This window comes from Bos grunniens, chromosome 2, assembly GCF_055505025.1.
Source record: "Bos grunniens cultivar Pamir isolate PY7600 chromosome 2, Bosgru_T2T1.0, whole genome shotgun sequence".
In the NCBI taxonomy this organism is placed as follows: Eukaryota; Metazoa; Chordata; class Mammalia; order Artiodactyla; family Bovidae; genus Bos; species Bos grunniens.
The window spans coordinates 20,973,342-20,993,024 of record NC_141166.1 but is presented as its reverse complement, the minus strand read 5'-3'; the positions used below and the strand labels follow the sequence as shown (position 1 = coordinate 20,993,024).

General features: G+C 40.9%; 1 protein-coding gene across 1 annotated transcript in view; it reads right to left on the bottom strand.

The window, feature by feature from the left end:
* Positions 1-464: 464 nt before the first annotated feature.
* The window catches only part of LOC147377733 (thiamine transporter 2-like), a 31,150-nt gene continuing 11,931 nt past the window's right edge, over positions 465-19,683 (bottom strand). Inside the window, exons 2-6 of the mRNA XM_086337567.1 lie at positions 9,976-10,127; positions 5,820-6,630; positions 4,060-4,252; positions 2,483-2,624; positions 465-1,689 (exon numbers count right to left, since the gene is read on the bottom strand). Of these exons, the coding sequence (XP_086193693.1) occupies positions 1,528-1,689; positions 2,483-2,624; positions 4,060-4,252; positions 5,820-6,630; positions 9,976-10,125 (1,458 nt within the window). The 5' untranslated portion in view covers positions 10,126-10,127 and the 3' untranslated portion in view covers positions 465-1,527. The remainder of the gene's footprint in view (positions 1,690-2,482; positions 2,625-4,059; positions 4,253-5,819; positions 6,631-9,975; positions 10,128-19,683) is intronic.

Here is a 19,683-nt window from a genome sequence, read left to right as displayed (position 1 = left end):
TTTTTGTTTTACGGCATGCTGCATGGCTTGTGGGATCTTAGTTCCCAGATCAGGGGTCAAACCTGGGCCCTCGGCAGTGAAAGTGCAGAGACCTAACCACCAGACGCCCAGGGAATTCCCCTTCTTTCCAATTTTTGACTTTTCGTTATCTCACTGTGTTGACTAACATCTTCACTACAATAACCAAGAAGGACAACAGTGGTCATTCTTTCCTTCTTTTTGATATAATTATGTATTAGCTTTCTCCACTAAGCAAGTATATTGATTTTTGGACTGAATTTTAATTTTTCATCCAGTGACTGAATTTGGAGATTTGGAGAAAAGTCTATTGGAAAGACAAATATTGAATCAGCATTCTTTATTCCCAGTGGCAGATTGTTCAATGGGACTGTTGTTGAAGTTTCAAAGGACATGCAAACTCAAGACATTTTTCAGCACAATTCATCAAAAAATGAGAAAGGCTCTTTTTTTGCACACATCTGTTTTATTTAGCACAATTTCTCCAATCTAAAAATTAGATTTTCTTATTTACAGATACTTCTAGAAATCCCTAAAATGTCTATTTAGGTTTTTCTGTTTTAGGCAGACATCACACTGACATGATATTAAAACACCTCTCTGGAGTCAAGACAGTGAGTGATAAGTGATAGTTGCTCAGTTGTGTCCGAATCTTTGTGACCCCATGGACTGCAGCCTACCAGGCTCCTCTGTCCATGGGATTCTCCAGGCAAGAATACTGGAGTGGGTTGCCATTTCCGTCTTCAGGAGTCATGACAGGAGTAAGTTTATTGCCTCTCCTGGGACCACTGGAAATTGGCATGAATGTCATTCTGTGGCCACACAGGAGTGTCTGAAGCTACTCCTGAGGTAGAGGTTCAACAACAAAGCTCAGCAGAGCACAAAGTGAGAAGTCATCTTGAAAAAAATTAAGTGGTGATATTAACAGATAATAGCTAGCAAATAATACTGTGTTCTCAGGAGAGAAAAGGAGCCCTTACAAATGGGACCAAGTCTTACAATTTTCTCAAGGAACTGTATGTTTTAAAGAAATATATTTAATGGAAGAAGGACAACGGTTCATGTGACAAAAAATGTCCACTGTGTTGCCTATTTTGGTAAAATAAAACAAATATCTAATAAAGGAACAAGGTCACTTCAGTTAGTATTTTTGTTCACAGCTGGGGAACATCAACTTAAGGATGACTGGGTTTTTTTCATGGTTTGTTTCCACACCATGTGCGTATCCTTGTAAGCGATCAAAACCAGAATTTTCCAGTCATGGCTATTCACTGGAGTTCCCCGACATGGGCTGTTGAATTGAGATGATAGCCCTGGTCAGCTGCATCTAGGTCAGTTGGGCACATAGGTATCTAGTCCAAAGCTGACCTTTCCTGGTTTTGAAAATGTTCGTTGGAATCTAGACCTGTGAAGGGTGTTAAGATACGACACTCAGTATATATGTGAGTGTGACCAGCAGAGTCCTTGCTCAGAGGCTGCAGTGGTCGACAGAGGTTAGAGCTTTGCTCATTAGACGTTCTTTGGTTCCTCTGGGTGTGGCCTATATTGGTTCTGACTTGTAACAGCAGAGTTCTGTACTCTCTTTCGGCATGCGGCTGAGTAGATAATGTATATGCTTCTCATTAGGAAAATGCCAGCAATGGCTGCAAAGTAACTTCCATAAACTAAAAACTAGAGAAAAACAAATAGAGTGAATTAGACACACATGAAATATGACTGTCCTTAATAATACACAGCGATGCTTGTGTATTCACTTGATTTACTTGGATTATGGGGTTACTGAGACTTAGGGTCTTAATACAGATCTTTTAGATTTGCATAAAACTTCCTTCTCCCCTTTTAGAAGAACCAGGTGTGAAAGGATAAGCTATGCAGTAACTAAGAGTGTGGGCTCTACAGTCAAGATTGCTTGGGTTAAATTCTAGCAGATACCACTAATGGTAAAAAACAAACACACTAAATCCCACTGATGTATGTGTCCATTTTTGGAGAACAGTGCATATATAGTGTCTCCAGGAATGGATTATAAACACAGGTTATTTTTCACCTGCCTTATCCCCTTTATTTCGGAACCATATGTAAAACGTGATGCTGTTCTAATTTCAAGTCTCTCAGTGCTAAAGGGAAAAGGGAAGTAGACTCGGTAAGCATGTGCTCCTCCCCAGTGGCATCTTAGTAAACCTGGGCCCTAGACCACAGGAGGAGGAGGAGGCATAAGGGGGACACAATGGTAAGCGCCACTTGATGGGGCTTTAGGAGCCAAAGCGAATGCTAACCTATAATGATTACTGCTCAAACTCTGCTTGATTTTACAGTTGGCAATTAAAGGAATGGCTTATTTTAAAATTTGCCTAGCCAAGGAATTCAAGACATTAAATACTGGCAGTGGTTAGGCTGAACAAAGCCCTTTCATTCTACGTTCCCCCAATTACATGAATAGGTAAGTGGAAGTATTGCAACATACCTGAATGCTGATTGGAAGCCCCAGTCCTCCCTGATCTACTACGATTACAGTTATAATAGTCTGAATCACCAGGGCAATGAAGGTGTTGATTCCAAACACCAGGGCATAGCGTTCCACACTCAGATTAACAGCGATCTGAAACCTGTCATTCAACACATAATAACTTTTAAAACATGAACATACATGGGATTCTTATCTTTAAAAGACAGAGACTGAAGAGAAAGTGTCTTACTAACAACACTTTTGGTCTAAATCTCCTCCAGTATAGACAAACAGGTAGAGCAGAGAAAAAACATATACATACTTAAAGGCTGAATTAAAATGTAGTTACAGGAAATACGGCAAAATTGCTCCTATCCAATTTAATACTTTCGGAAATTAAACCTAAATGTTCTAGTTCTCATAACTTGAGAATATGGCAGGCTATCTGATCTTAGATACTGTTTCACAGTGTATTTTTTATGAAAATCAGCAGTATCCGACCTAAGGAATTTTTGGGTCAGCTATTCATTTTATTGTTGACTCTATCGGCAGTTTTAAAGTTTTGTAGGTGAACTGTTCTTTGGAAGATCCAAACCATGACTGGTGGTATAACTGAGTGAATCTATAACTAACTTCTTTTTTTTTTTTAATAACTATATAAATTTTGAAGTCTTATTACAAAACACTTCTGAAAGGCTGGCAAATATATGATATTTGCAGTTCTTCCTTGGAATGAAGGTAAAAGGCTTTGGGTTCTGAATAGTCCTGAAATGAAAAGAAATAATGTCATTCTACCTTAACAAAATACATTAAAAAAACCTCAAGACACATGAGTTTGATACATTAACCTGATTCCGTTCAGTGGAAAAAAAAAAAAAAAGAGCATGCCACAAATTTCATCTCTTTCCTATGTTTCATGATCTTTTCTCAGGGTCTTTATATTTCTGTGTTTTGTCAATTACTTATCAAGCATTTTTCACAGATTAAAACCTAAAATTTCATACTACTTCTTTCATGTGTTTGAAATTCAAATGTTTCTTATCTCTTTCAGTGAAACCAAATCATATTTCCTACACTCAACTTTCTCTGCACTTAAATATGGAACCAAATTCTTTTAATCATTAAAAAAATCACTGGGATTTATAGTTTCCCGTGATTTTTGCATTTACTTTTTTTTCAGTAGCCAACTTGTTATGACGGGCTGAGAATATTTTGTTTCATACAAAAGTATATGCCTGGAATTGCTTTAGCAACCAAGCGAAATTAGAGACGAAATCTCAATCACAAATCAAATTCCATCATACTATGCAAACCGGAAAATTGCTTGAAATAAAAATTATAAATGACACTGTGACATGCCTTTGGTTTATGAACTTACAAAACATTTTTCCTTGCTGACTAATATCAGCAATATTCGATGGATAAACAATTGAATGAAAAGATGGCTTAACTGTGCCTAATTTAGTATGAAGTAGTCAACATTTACTATTGCATTGATTAAAATCCTTCCAAAGTTCTCAATGGAATTATAGGAATACAGAAAAGAGAACATGGTATTGTTTCAGGAGTGAGAAGAAATGCTAAGTAATACTTACACTGCTATGGTGATAAGGAGCATGTAGACAGTCTTGAATATCAAATAGCCAGTGTAGCACGCCCATATGTCGGTCGTGTAATGCATGAGAAACAGAGAGCCTGCATTGACAACTGAGAAGATGGCCAGAGCCAACTCTCCCAGAAGATCCCAGTTGACTTTCACATAACCCACCGCAAAGGCAGCCAGGGCCCCTACAGAAGAAACATTAAGGAAGATCCAACACATCCAGTGAAATGTTAACATGCTGTCTTAAGAATTCAGGTTTCAGGCAATTCTGAAAGAGGAATATATTACTTACACAATTTGTGAAAATAATGTGACCCGCCTAAATGGGGATTTATCCACTTCTCAAGCATGTTTTCCCTTGGCTACTCTTTAATTTCTATTCTTTCAAACATTTAGTTGTCACATTTTAAATTAGCATCAACTATATGCCAAACACTGTTCTATGCATCAGAAAGGTTCCAGAGGGACCAGAAAGGTTCCTAATCATCAGAGTGGGGAAAAAAGATACATAAACTCAGTTGCTTAATATAACAAGCTCAGGGCAGGGATAGATAAAGATGAAACAATTGTTCTGGCAGTACACTTAGCCTGTTCATATATGCCTTTCTTTGTTGTTTTTCTCAGCAGTATGTTACAGATATATTGCACTGGGTAGTAAGTTTTAGTCATTAGTACTAATCTTCATCTTTCTTCTAATCTCCATCCCAGTGTCTTCAAGATTTGGCTTAATCTACTTCAGGTTTGAGGTGAACAAGTTACAGAATTTAAGAGATTGAGTAATTGACAGAAATTAGGGTTAGTAATTATAGTTCTCTTTAAGGAAGTGAGAGGTATTTATGTTTTGAATTACTGAGATTTGACTAACTTTTCCATATGTGATGTAGGCAAGAACCATTACTACAAAAGAAATAAAATTACTTTTCTTCTCAGAACTTGAAATGTGGAATAAATAATTTCAGTGAACCAATTCCAAGACTGCCCTGGTTTCTAGGAGTTTAAATGTAAGTCTTCTTAAAAGGGAAACAATAGTACAATGGATGCCACATGAAGTTTCTGAAATTTTTTTGTAAAGGAGGTTGTGGAAATCTCCTACTTCCTAGAAAATATCTTCAAAGTCTTAGCTGAATTTAAGTTTCTGTTAACCAGGATATAAATATTTATTGCAGAGTGAACTTCAAAGGCAGACTTCTGATATTAGAATCTTGACTCTCAAATACCTTCCACTTCTGATTTCAATCTCGTAAGAAAGCTAATTTTGGAAATGTGTGGTGTAGAACCTGGAATTGGTTAAAGACCGGGACTAGCTAAATCAAATTCTTTATTAACAAAAACCCTTCCAGTGAAAATTTGGAAGTCTTACTATTTCAGTTCATTTTCTAAGATAACAGAACACCTTGTTTATATATTAATACACAATGTCCATTTTCTTTTTGATATTAAAAACAATCCTGAAAGAAAAGAGGGCACTATTAACACTTTTCTTGATGAGGAAACGGAATTTTAGGAATCTGGTTAGAATGTAATCACTTGGTGTTGAATCCTGAACTCTTGAGTTTCCTGTAACACATTAAACAGAAATGTCGTGTCTTTTTCCCCCATTGCCTTCTATTTCTGAAAATGGTTAATATGCCTTCTGAACAGACTTAATTTACCACTGTGGAGAATTCAGCAACTGGAGAAATGAATTTAGTTTGCAGGGGTGGAGGGGGTGGGGATTGGGCAAGAAAGGAAGATAGATCAATGTTTACTTACCTCCAAAGGTTGCAATAGCTTCTACTGCTCCATTATATACTGAACTCTGGGACGGTGCTTTGTAATCCCACAGGACTTGAACATAGTTCAAAACCTGGTTATAACCTGCTGTGGAAAAAGCCCACCATAGGGACCAGTAAAAAAGATGTTTTGAGGAGTAACACTGCTTCAAATCTTGTAACCACTGCACAAAAACTCTCAGAGCTACATTTCCTGGCTTTGGGTTGGTCACCTGGTCATCATCTGGGTTCCCTGAATCAGTGAACACTACTTTTCCCACTGGTTTGTGATTCTTTTGAGGTTCCTCTGAGACAGCGTCCGTTCCTGGTGGCTTTGGAAGGGCTTCTTGGCTGGGTTTTGCATGAAAAAACATGCTCTTCTTAGGCATGGGTAGGAAAAGTGAGAAGAGGAAGGCCACGGAGACAGAGGCCAAGGATATGACGTTGAGGTAAAAGTAGGACAGGCCGGCCAGGGATACCAAGAGCTGGGCCAGCACGGAGGCTGCCGTGTAGGCCACCAGCGTGACACTCCTGCAGTAGCCGCTCACCTTCTGGTAGTGCTCCGGGTTGACCACGCTGTAAATGTAGGCATAGTATGCCACCTCAGTGGCGGTGACCATCCCATAGAAGAATTCCAGCACCTGCATGGTCCTGACTCCTTGGCCAAACAAGAGCAGCAGCCAGCAAATGATGAAGCTAATGCCCTGGAGGATGATGACTGGCTTGTAGCGGACATAATCCGTGAGGACAAAGACTGGAAGCAGTAGTGCCAGGTAAGAGTAGGTCCACACGGGGAAGATCTCATTTGTGAGCTGCAGAGGTGGAAAATGGATTCTGTGACCACGAAGCACTGGGAAGTGAGGAGGGTTACCTTTCTCAGACTTGTGTATTACTAAAGTGTTGATCCATGTGGCTTGCCCAATATAAAACTTTGTATCTAATCAGATAGGGTGCCGTGCTTAGTCGCTCAGTCGTGTCTGACTCTTTGTGACCCCCATGGACTGTAGCTCGCCAGGTTCCTCTGTCTGTGGGGAGTTTCCAGACAAGAATACTGGAGAAGGGACCCACACCCTTCTTCAGGAGATCTTCCCAACCCAGGGATTGAACCCAGGTCTCCTGCATTGCAGGCAGATTCTTTACCATCTGAGCCAGCAGGGAAGCCCTGATTAGACAGGTATCTTCATATGACGAGAAAACAGAATAGAACACTGATTTTCAAGGAAACCCTAGGAAAGGACAACTCCCCCACCCCCTCAAAAACCCACTTTATACATCTACATGCATTTCAATACAAGAATATATCAGCTTCACGTGCACTCGGAACTTTGTGGGTTAGTTGCCAAGTCATGTCTGACTCTTTCAAGACCCTATGGACTGTAGTCCACCAGGCTCTTCTTATCCATGGGATTTCTGAGGCAAGAATAGTGGAATGGGTTGCCATGTCCTTCTCCAGGGGATCTTCCCGACCCAGGGATCGAACCTGCATCTTCTGTGCTGGCAAGTAGTTTCTTTTCCACTGAGCCACCAGGGAAGCCCAATGTGAACTACACTAACTGTATACACACTAGAGTCCAGGCATAGCTCATTTTATTGTGTTTTGCAGATACTGTGCTTTTTACTTTTTGTTCTTTTTATTCATTTATTTTTTACAAATTAAAGGTTTGTGGCAACCTGCATTGGGCAAGACTATTGGTGCCATTTTTCCAGCAGCATTTGCTCATTTTATTTAGTTTAGTTTGGTCATATTTTGGTAGTTCTTTCAATATTTAAAGCTTTTCCATTGTTATTATGTTTGTTATGGAATCTATGATCAATGATCCTTGATGTTACTATTGTAATTGTTTTGGCATTTTTTTAGCAATAAAATATTTTTCAATTAAGGTATATACTATTTTGTGGCATAATGCTATTGCATATTTAATAGTCTTTGAGCGAAAGTCATGCTCAGCTGAGACCATTACTTGCTCAGTCATGTCCAACTCTGCAACCCCATGGTCTGTAGCCCACCAGGTTCTTCTGTCCATGGAATTATCCAGTAAGAATACTAGAGTGGGTAATCATTCCCTTCTCCAGGGGATCTTCCTGACCCAGGGATCAGACCCAGGGATCGAACCCAGGTCTCCTGAATTGCAGGAGGATTCTCCACTGTCTGAGCCACCAGGGATTAGTATGGTATAAACATAACTGTTTTACGCACTTGGAAATAAAAAAAATTCATGTGACTCACTTTATTGCATTGTTTGCTTTACTGTGTCTGTAACCAAGTAATGTCTCTGAGATATGCCTGCAAACTAGTTAAAAATTGTTCAACAGACTTGTGGGCTTTTCAGGCTATTAAAAAAAATACTATCCTTGTCTTGCCTGAAGATTAACAACACTTCATAAAGCAGCTACAGCGTTAGAAGAATTCAGCAACCTTTATCTTTGTGTTGATTCACTATCATGGCAAAAAAATAGCCCGTGCAAGTCTGAATGAACACACACAGGAAGACAGCAAAGAGTAAATCACCCGGCAGAATTACGATGTGGGAACAGTAACACATTTTGTCTCCTTCCTGGACAAATTGTATGGGCTTCCAACCCCGTTTCTCTTCAGTTCTGTTGATTTATCTGTTTACTCAATTCTCAGTCTCAGCATAATATGAGTTATCTCGTGGATTTAGTCAGAAATGCAGGGGACCTCACTGTTCATTCATGGAAAGCACTGAGGAAGTTGTTGGTCTTTGGGGCATGGTGGGTACAGGTGTAGGTCAGCCACAGCAGCCTCTCTTCTGTGCCCCTCTGCTTCCTCCAGCAACCTCAATGGGTTCCCGTGTCAGTGACAAGAGGGGAAGTTCAGTGATTTGAAAGGCTAGTGGGACTGGGCTGCACCTTTGCAGTCTAGCTAGTCCACAGCAGCTCCCTGGTGGCTCATACAGTAAAGAATCTGCCTGCAATGTGGGAGACCTGGGTCAGCAAGATTCCCTGGAGAAGGGCATGGCAACCCACTCCAGTACTCTTGCCAGAGAATTCCACGGACAGAGGAGCCTGGCAGGCTACAGTCCATTGGACTGCAAAGAGTCGGCCATCACTGAGCGACTAACACTTTTTCACTGGTCCATAATGGTTGCAGAAGTAGAGGCTTGGGGTTCGCTGGCCGATTCTGGACCGCTGTCTGTGGTCTGCTTTGTCTTAACAGTCACGTTCCTGTCTCGGAAACTCTGAAACAGACCTGCCCCTAAGTGATTTACAGTGCAGCAGAATAAACTTGCCCTTCTGTCCTTATTGCTTCATCACCAAATAAAACAGCATCAATGACCCTTTCAAGTGAAGCCTCACAGTCTGCAGTGTCTTTTTAGCTAGGACTGGAGACTACAGAACTAGCCTAGGGTAATTCTTCAACGGGGTCAGGGCACTTCCTTGTTATAAAAAAAAAAAAAAGCGGTGGACCTTTTGAATTAGAGAATTGGGACTTCCAGGGAAGATAAAGCTGGGAGATAAACTGTTAATGTCTCATCTTCTGATAAACAGTTTTTCAAAATTAAGTGTCCTAAGGAAAGGCTTCACTGGTGGCTCAGATAGTGAAGAATCTGCCTGCAATGCAGGAGACCTGGGTTCAATCCCTGGGTAGGGAAGATCCCCTGGAGAAGGGAATGGCAACCTACTCCAGTATTCTTGCTTGGAGAATTCCATGGACAGAGAAGCTGGGTGGGCTACAGTCCATGGGGTGGCAAAGAGTTGGACACGACTGAGTAACTAACACTCTCAACACTTTCAAAGAAATGCTACAATTAAAAAAAATATATTCTGCTTATACCCCAGCAAATTAAAAGTTTATTAGGACTAGATCCTGTGCCTGGCAGTGATTGTATTTTAGGATAAGTGTAACAGAATCAATGAGACTTGACATGTTCCCATGCATTAAGTCTAATGTTAGAACTCTGTAAAAGTGAAAATATTTATTATACATGTGATGTGTTTAGGTTTCCCATCTTTGCAAGTGTGAGGAGCGAAGAGTGGTTTGAACAGTTCTATAAAATAACAAATACCATGAAAATGGGATTCACTGAGGTCAGTATATTAATCTTATTTCCAGTTGAATGACACCCTGACTCTATGTCCTTGTGTAAGTCCTGTAAGATTAAACAACATTAAGGTTCGTATGGATATTAACTCACCTCTGCACTGGTCAGGTTTTTATCTGGTCCAGATAAATACACCATAAGAAAGGGTTCTGAGGGTCTCATCATGGAGAAAAATCCAAACAGGCAGAGGATCACAGTGGGATAAATCCAAGACTGGCTCTCTGAAGTCTGGAAACAACTCATGGCTGATCAAGTGAAAACAAAACCAAAATGAACTGAGGTTTATTCTTTCTGGCATTCTGGATATCATGAAGAGCTGATTTCTAAATGTTTTATGAGAGGACAAAGTTTCCTCTATCTCAAGCTGACCTGAAAAGGTGAGTGATTAACTGCTTTCAAATATTTCTTACGGAAGCCAGTCAACCCTACTTTATCAACAAACTTCTTACTCATTATTGCTGGGAGTAGAGGCCCACTTCATTAGTGCTCTCCATCATAATCCTGGTAATAAGTAGCTACTAATAAAGGGTAAGGGCACGGCAACCCACTCCAGTATTCTTGCCTGGAGAATCCCATGGACAGAGGAGCCTGGTGGGCTACAGTCCACAGGTTTAGAAAGAGTCAGACACAACTGAAGTGACTTAGCATGCAATAAAGGGTAAGGGCTTCCCCAGAGGCTCAGTGGTAAAGAATACTTATGTAATGCAAGAGGTGTGGGTTTGATCCCTGGGTCAGGAAGCTCTCCTGAAGGAGGGCATAGTAACCCACACCAGTATTCTTGCTGAGAGAATCCCACGGGCAGAGACACCTGGCAGGCTGCGGTCCATGGGGTCCCAAAGAGTTGGACATGACTGAAGCGAATGAACACGCACACAATAAATGGTAAACAATGGGCCAATGGACATGTGAAAGTAAGTAAAACATCAGCTAGTGAATCTCTGGTGTACAGGCATACCCCAGAGATACTGCGAGTCTTTCAGACCACCACAGCAAAGCAAATATTACAATAAAGTGAGTCACACACTTTTTGGTTTCCCATTGCATATAAAATTGTGTTTACATTGCACTGTAGTCTATTATCTCTGCAAGACCATTATGTCTAACAAAGCACTGTGCATAACTTCATTAAAAAATACTTCATTGCCAAAAAATGCTAACCACCATTACAGCCTTCTGTGAATCGTAATAATCTTTCTGCCCCACTACCATCCAAGATCACTAGTCACAGGTCACCATGAAAAACATTATAAAAATGAAAAAGTCTGAAATATTGTGAGAATTACCAAAAGGTGACACAGAGACAGCTCAGTTCAGTTCAGTCACTCAGTCGCGTCTGACTCTTTGTGATCCCATGAACTGCAGGATGCCAGGCCTCTCTGTCCATCACCAACTCCCAGAGTCTACCCAAACCCATGTCCATTGAGTCCGTGATGCCATCCAACCATCTCATCCTCTGTCGTCCCCTTCTCTTTCTGCCCTCAAGCTTTCCCAGCATCCAGGTCTTTTCCAAAGAGTCAGTTCTTCACATCAAGTGGCCAAAGCACTGGAGTTTCAGCTTCAATATCAGTCCTTCCAATGAACACCCAGGACTGATCTCTTTTAGGATGGATTGGTTGTATCTGCTTGCAGTCCAAGGGATTCTTAAGAGTCTTCTCCAACACCACAGTTCTAAAGCATCAATTCTTCGGCACTGAGCTTTCTTTATAGTCCAACTCTCACATCCATACATGACTACTGGAAAAACCATAGCCTTGACTAGATGGACCTTTGTTGACAAAGTAATGTCTCTGCTTTTTAATATGCTGTCTAGGTTGGTCATAACTTTCCTTTCAAGGAGTAAGCATCTTTTAATTTCATGGCTGCAGTCACCATCTTTGGTGATTTTGGAGCCCCCCAAAATAAAATCTGACCCTGTTTCCACTGTTTCCCCATCTATTTCCCATGAAGTGATGGGACCAGATGCCATAATCTTAGTTCTCTGAATGTTGAGCTTTAAGCCAACTTTTCACTCTCCTCTTTGACTTTCATCAAGAGGCTCTTTAGTTCTTCTTCACTTTCTGCCATAAGGGTGGTGTCATTGGCATATCTGAGGTTATTGATATTTCTCCCGGCAATCTTGATTCCAGCTTGTGCTTCCTCCAGCCCAGTGTTTCTCATGATGTACTCTGCACATAAGTTAAATAAGCAGGGTGACAATATATAGCCTTGACATACTCCTTTTCCTATTTGGAACCAGTCTGTTGTTCCATGTCCAGTTCTAACTGTTGCTTCCTGACCTGCATACAGGTGTCTCAAGAGGCAGATCAGATGGTCTGGTATGTCCATCTCCTTCAGAATTTTCCACAGTTTATTGTGACCCACACAGTCAAAGGCTTTGGCATAGTCAATAAAGCAGAAATAGATGTTTTTCTGGAACTCTTTTGCTTTTCTGATGATCCAGAGAATGTTGGCAATTTGATCTCTGGTTCCTCTGCCTTTTCTAAAACCAGCTTGAACATGTGGAAGTTCACGGTTCACATATTGCTGAAGCCTGGCTTGGAGAATTTTGAGCATTTCTTTACTAGCGTGCGAGATGAGTGCAACTGTGGGGTAGTTTGGACACAGAGACAGGAAGCGAGCAAATGATGTTGGGGAAAACGCTGTGGATAGACTTGCTCGAGGCAGGGTTGCCACAAATCTTCCATTTGTAAAAACGCAGAATCTTCAAAGCGTAAGTAAGTGCAATAAAAGGAAGTCAGTCTGTGCAAGACCTTCTAGGAGGTCAAACCTAGAACAGAGACTGACTTGGTCCAAGTTTCTATAATCTGCCTAGTACACTTTGCACAGAAACTTCTGACTCTGAAATCTTACTTAATATGCTGAAGGTATTTATTTACCCAATTTCTCTCCATCAGACTCTTTCCTTGCTTAGTATTGTGCTTGACACAAAACAGACATCCACATTATTTTTATGTGTCTATGATCTGGGAATTAGTAACTCTTCGGTTAAAAAATTGAGCTGGTAAAGCTCTGACTTGCCATCATTTTCTTGTTTCCCTTCTTTTCCATCTTGGTGTAACTCTGTGTTGTGAAAAGAATGCAGCATGTCTCAGACTGTTCTTCCCCTTTTTTTTATGATGGGCCCCATCTCATCTCTAAGTCTGCAGTTTCACACCACTCAAGGGGGCAGGTAGCTTACTGATCATTCATACAAGTTCATACTTCTTTTGCCAGCTCACCAATAACATTGCTTGAAATTCAAATTTCAGACAAAAACTCCGGTGAAGGATCTCATCCGCCAATGCTCAGAAAAACAAGAACAAAGCCTTTATTTTACGGCAGCCACATTTGAGAACATCTTGCTTTTTCATGTGGATTACAATGAGCTCATGCCTTCATAATTTTGCATCAAATTTTCCCCTGTAAAGGGGACATGTGTTTTGGTGGTCTTGGACATGGTTAAGTTCTCCAACACAATTCACAGGAAAGATACTAACCTGCTGTGAGCCTGAAGTGTTTCCTCTGCACTCACCCTCTCTGTCTGCCTGCCACTGGGGCACTCTAGGACTCTTGGCTGCTAATGTCTGGCTGTTCTACCCCCACAGTCCTTACTCCTCACATCCTTCCTTCCTCCCACCCCTCGCCCCCTTTTCCAGGTCATCTTGTCAAGCACTTGCCTCATTGCATAGCCCTTCCCTATTCTGGCCACTTACTATGCCTGTGAACTTGATTAGCATCAGAATAACTGGGGGTTTGGTGAAAATATGACTTCCTGGACTCCAGCCCTTAAGTGTGTGTGATTCATTCAGTAAGTCTAGTGAGGCCCATGAACCTACATTTATAGGTGCTGAGTGATGCTGATGCCAGAGCCCCAAGGACCCCTGGTTCCTTATCCATGCACTGGGCCGAGCTGCTCCATGCCACAGGGTTGGGAAGGAAGTGGGCAGAAATCAACTAGGGAGAGTTCCCAAACCTACACATAGACCTATTACCCTGAAGTTCTTTGCTGGTCCTCTAAGCCCTGGAATGTAGGAGACAGGTGGAAGACAGTCTGATGTTTCAGATAAGACTCTCAAACCCTGCCCCACCCACTAATCCCTTGATCAGATCAGATCTTTGTTAGACATAATGGTCTTGCAGAGATAATAGACTACAGTGCAATGTAAACACAATTTTATATGCAATGGGAAACCAAAAAGTGTGTGACTCACTTTATTGTAATATTTGCTTTGCTGTGGTGGTCTGAAAGACTTGCAGTATCTCTGGGGTATGCCTGTACACCAGAGACTCACTAGCTGATGTTTTACTTACTTTCACATGTCCATTGGCCCATTGTTTACCATTTATTGTGTGCGTGTTCATTCGCTTCAGTCGTGTCGGACTCTTTGCGACCCCATGAATCGCAGCACGCCAGGCCTCCCTGTCCATCACCAACTCCTGGAGTTCACTCAGACTCACGTCCATCGAGTCATTGATGCCATCCAGCCATCTCACCCTCTGTCGTCCCCTTCTCCTCTTGCCCCCAATCCCTCCCAGCAGCAGAGTCTTTTCCAATGAGTCAACTCTTCGCATGAGGTGGCCAAAGTACTGGAGTTTCAGCTTTAGCATCATTCCTTCCAAAGAAATCCCAGGGCTGATCTCCTTCAGAATGGACTGGTTGGATCTCTTTGCAGTCCAAGGGACTCTCAAGAGTCTTCTCCAACACCACAGTTCAAAAGCATCAATTCTTCGGCGCTCAGCCTTCTTCACAGTCCAACTCTCACATCCATACATGACCACAGGAAAAACCATAGCCTGGACTAGATGAACCTTTATTGGCAAAGTAATGTCTCTGCTTTTGAATATGCTATCTAGGTTGGTTATAACGTTCCTTCCAAGGAGTAAGCGTCTTTTAACTTCATGGCTGCAGTCACCATCTGCAGTGATTTTGGAGCCCAGAAAAATAAAGTCTGACACTGTTTCCACTGTTTGCCCATCTATTTTCCATGAAGTGGTGGGACCAGATGCCATGATCTTCGTTTTCTGAATGTTGAGCTTTAAGCCAACTTTTGAACTCTCGACTTTCACCTTCATCAAGAGGCTTTTTAGTTTCTCTTCACTTTCTGCCATAAGGGTGGTGTCATCTGCATATCTGAGGTTATTGATATTTCTCCCAGCAACCTTGATTCCAGTTTGTGTTTCTTCCAGTCCAGCGTTTCTCATGATGTACTCTGCATATAAGTTAAATAAGCAGGGTGACAATATACAGCCTTGATGTACTCCTTTTCCTATTTGGAACCAGTCTGTTGTTCCATGTCCAGTTCTAACTGTTGCTTCCTGACCTGCATACAAATTTCTCAAGAGGCAGACCAGGTGGTCTGGTATTCCCATTCCTTTCAGAATTTTCCACAGTTTATTGTGATCCACACAGTCAAAGGCTTTGGCATAGTCAATAAAGCAGAAATAGATGTTTTTCTGGAACTCTCTTGCTTTTTCCATGATCCAGCGGATGTTGGCAATTTGATCTCTGGTTCCTCTGCCTTTTCTAAAACCAGCGTGAACATCAGGAAGTTCACGGTTCACATATTGCTGAAGCCTGGCTTGGAGAATTTTAAGCATTACTTTACTAGCATGTGAGATGAGTGCAATTGTGTGGTAGTTTGAGCATTCTTTGGCATTGCCTTTCTTTGGGATTGGAATGAAAACTGACCTTTTCCAGTCCTGTGGCCACTGCTGAGTTTTCCAAATTTGCTGGCATATTGAGTGCAGCACTTTCACAGCATCATCCTTCAGGATTTGGAATAGCTCAACTGGAATTCTATCACCTCCACTAGCTTTGTTCGTAATGATGCTTTCTAAGGCCCACTTGACTTCACATTCCAGGATGTCTGGCTCTAGGTCAGTGACCACACCATCGTGATTATCTGGGTCGTGAAGATCTTTTTTGTACAGTTCTTCTGTGTATTCTTGCCATCTCTTCTTAATATCTTCTGCTTCTGTTAGGTCCATACCATTTCTGTCCTTTATCGAGCCCATCTTTGCATGAAATGTTCCTTTGGTACCTCTGATTTTCTGGAAGAGATCTCTAGTCTTTCCCATTCTGTTGTTTTCCTCTATTTCTTTGCATTGATCGCTGAAGAAGGCTTTCTTATCTCTTCTTGCTATTCTTTGGAACTCTGCATTCAGATGTTTATATCTTTCCTTTTCTCCTTTGCTTTTCACTTCTCTTCTTTTCACAGCTATTTGTAAGGCCTCCCCAGACAGCCATTTTGCTTTTTTGCATTTCTTTTCCATGGGGATGGTCTTGATCCCTGTCTCCTGTACAATGTCAGAAACCTCATTCCATAGCTCATCAGGCACTCTATCTATCAGATCTAGGCCCTTAAATCTATTTCTCATTTCCACTGTATAATCGTAAGGGATTTGATTTAGGTCATACCTGAATGGTCTAGTGGTTTTCTCTACTTTCTTCAATTTAAGTCTGAATTTGACAATAAGGAGTTCATGGTCTGAGCCACAGTCAGCTCCTGGTCTTGTTTTTGCTGACTATATAGAGCTTCTCCATCTTTGGCTGCAAAGAATATAATCAATCTGATTTCAGTGTTGACCACCTGGTGATGTCCATGTATAGAGTCTTCTCTTGTGTTGTTGGAACAAGGTGTTTGCTATGACCAGTGCATTTTCTTGGCAAAACTCTATTAGTCTTTGCCCTGCTTCATTCTGTATTCCAAGGCCAAATTTGGACCAACCCCACGCCGTGGCTGCATGGGCACAGGAGGGCCTAGAGGAGCTATCCCACGTTGAAGGTCAGGAAGGGCAGTGGTGAGGAGATACCCCTCATCTAAGGTAAGGAGCATTGGCTGCGCTTTGCTGGAGCAGCCCTGAAGCGATACCCCATGCCCAAGGTAAGAGAAACCCAAGTAAGATGGTAGGTGTTGCAAGAGGGCATCAGAGGGCAAACACACTGAAACCATACTCACAGAAAACTAATCAATCTAATCACACTAGGACCACAGCCTTGTCTAACTCAATGAAACTAAGCCATGCCCATGGGGCAACCCAAGACGGGCGGGTCATGGTGGAGAGATCTGACAGAATGTGGTCCACTGGAGAAGGGAATGGCAAACCACTTCAGTATTCTTGGCTTGAGAACCCCATGAACAGTATGAAAAGGCAAAATGATAGGATACTGAAAGAGAAACTCCCCAGGTCAGTAGGTGCCCAATATGCTACTGGAGATCAGTGGAGAAATAACTCCAGAAAGAATGAAGGGATGGAGCCAAAGCAAAAACAATACCCAGCTGTGGATATGACTGGTGATAGAAGCAAGGTCCAATGCTGTAAAGAGCAATATTGCATAGGAACCTGGAATGTCAGGTCCATGAATCAAGGGAAATTGGAAGTGGTCAAACAAGAGATGGCACGAGTGAATGTCGACATTCTAGGAATCAGCGAACTCAAATGGACTGGAATGGGTGAATTTAACTCAGATGACCATTATATCTACTACTGCGGGCAGGAATCCCTCAGAAGAAATGGAGTGGCCATCATGGTCAACAAAAGAGTCCGAAATGCAGTACCTGGATGCAATCTCAAAAACGAAAGAATGATCTCTGTTTGTTTCCAAGGCAAACCATTCAATATCACAGTAATCCAAGTCTATGCCCCAACCAGTAATGCTGAAGAAGCTGAAGTTGAACGGTTCTATGAAGACCTACAAGAATTGATGCTTTCGAATTGTGGTGCTGAAGAAGACTCTTGAGAGGCCCTTGGACTGCAAGGAGATCAAACCAGTCAATCCTAAAGGAAATCAACACTGAATATTCACTGGAAGGACTCATGCTGAAGCTGAAGCTACAATACTTTGGCCACCTGATGCAGAGAGCCAACTCACTGGAAAAGACTTAGATGCTGGGAAAGATTGAAGGCAAAGGAGAAGAGGGCAGCAGAGGATGAGATTTTTAGATAGCATCACCAATTCACTGGACACGAATTTGAGCAAACTCCAGGAGATAGTGAAGGACAGGAAAGCCTGGCATGCTGCCATCCATGGGGTTGCAGAGTCAGACATAACTTAGTGACTGAACAACAACTGGCTCCTTTAGTTGCCACAGCTATTAATATATATATATACCCACATATTTTATTATATGTTATATATTTTAATGTATATATTTAAATAACAATGTAAACATATTATATATTTTATCAAATTGTGTATTTATATGATATATTTATAATATAAAATTGTAATTTATGTATTATACATTTTATATATATATAAAATATATACATGTCCCCCAATTGCTCAGACACAGAAACTGAGCCTCCCCAAAGCTCATGGGCACTCAACTATAAAAGGCTAAAGCTGAATTCAGGGTTGGGTTTGTTGGTTCCAAGGTTATATCTTCCTTTTCTCTGATGGGTAATGCTTCCTACTTCCATGGCACCATTTCCACCACCTCCTCATTTCCTTGCCAGCTACCCTGGAAAGCGCTATTGATATGAGCTCTAGGATTCCAACCAAACCACCTGGTTATCACCCAAATCCTCGCTCTCCTCCTGGAGAAACCTGAGGCTACTGGTCTCACAATGATTGGAAGTTTTTGGTCACTATATTTTTATCTTATTGACATGCTACTATTTACTGTCATCATGGCTATGACTATGATAATCAAGTTACTTATGCAATTTCTTTGTACAATTTTTACATCTGGAAAATTATTTTTTTAAACCGAAGTACAGTCACTTTAAAATATTGTGTGTTTTAAGTGTACAGCAAAGTGATTCAGTTATATACATATATTTCCTTTTTCAGATTATTTTGCATTATAGATTATTAGAAGATACTGAATATAGCTCCCTGTGGTATACAGTAAATCCCTATTGCTTATCTATTTTATGTATAGTAGTTTTTATCTGTTAATCCCATACTCCTAGTTTGTCCCTCCCTACTTGCCTTTCTCCTTTGGTGACCAGAAGCTTGTTTTCTATGTCTGAGTCTGTTTCTATTTTGTATACACATTCATTTGTATAAATTTTTGGATTCCACATGCAAGTGGTATCATGTAGCATGTTTTAGTCTGACTTATTTCACCAAGCATAATACTGTCCATTCATGTTGCTGCAGATGGTAGTATTTCTATGGGTAATATTCCATTGCACATATGCACACCACATCTTCTTAATTCAATTGTCTGTTGATGGGTACTTGGGCTGCTACCATGTCTTAGCTATTATAAAGAGTGCCACTCTAAACACTGGGATGCATGTGTCATTTTGAATTAGTATTTTTATTTTTTTCTGGATTATATACCCAGGAATGAAATTGCTGGATCATACAGTAATTCTATTTTTAGTTTTAAAGGATTCTCCATATTGTTTTCCTCAGTGGCTGCCAATTATTTCAATTTTTTTCTGAAAATTTTATGAATTAGATAAAGGAGGTGGTATTGTCCTTGTTTTATATGTAATGAAACCAAGGGCCAGAGACAAGATTTGCACTGGTTTTCATGTTTAACCAACATCGAAACCTGGACTTGGACTCAGTTTTTCTAATTACAAGGTCAATAATCTTTCCTTTCATACTGTGTTGAGACTGCTTGGCTATATCCTCAGAATTCCAATTCCAATTTATTTTAGAACTGTGTCTTTCAGATGGTCAGTGTCAAAAAATTCTAGTGGGTTGTCAATAGAATTAAAAAAAATGTTTCATAAAAAACACTAAGTATCAAAGTGCACTGCAGAGTATGCCTGTTTCTTCCAAAACTTTAGTTTGGATTATCAGTTCATCAATACAGTTGATCCTTGAACCACAGGGGGTTAGGGATGCCATCTTTTCAC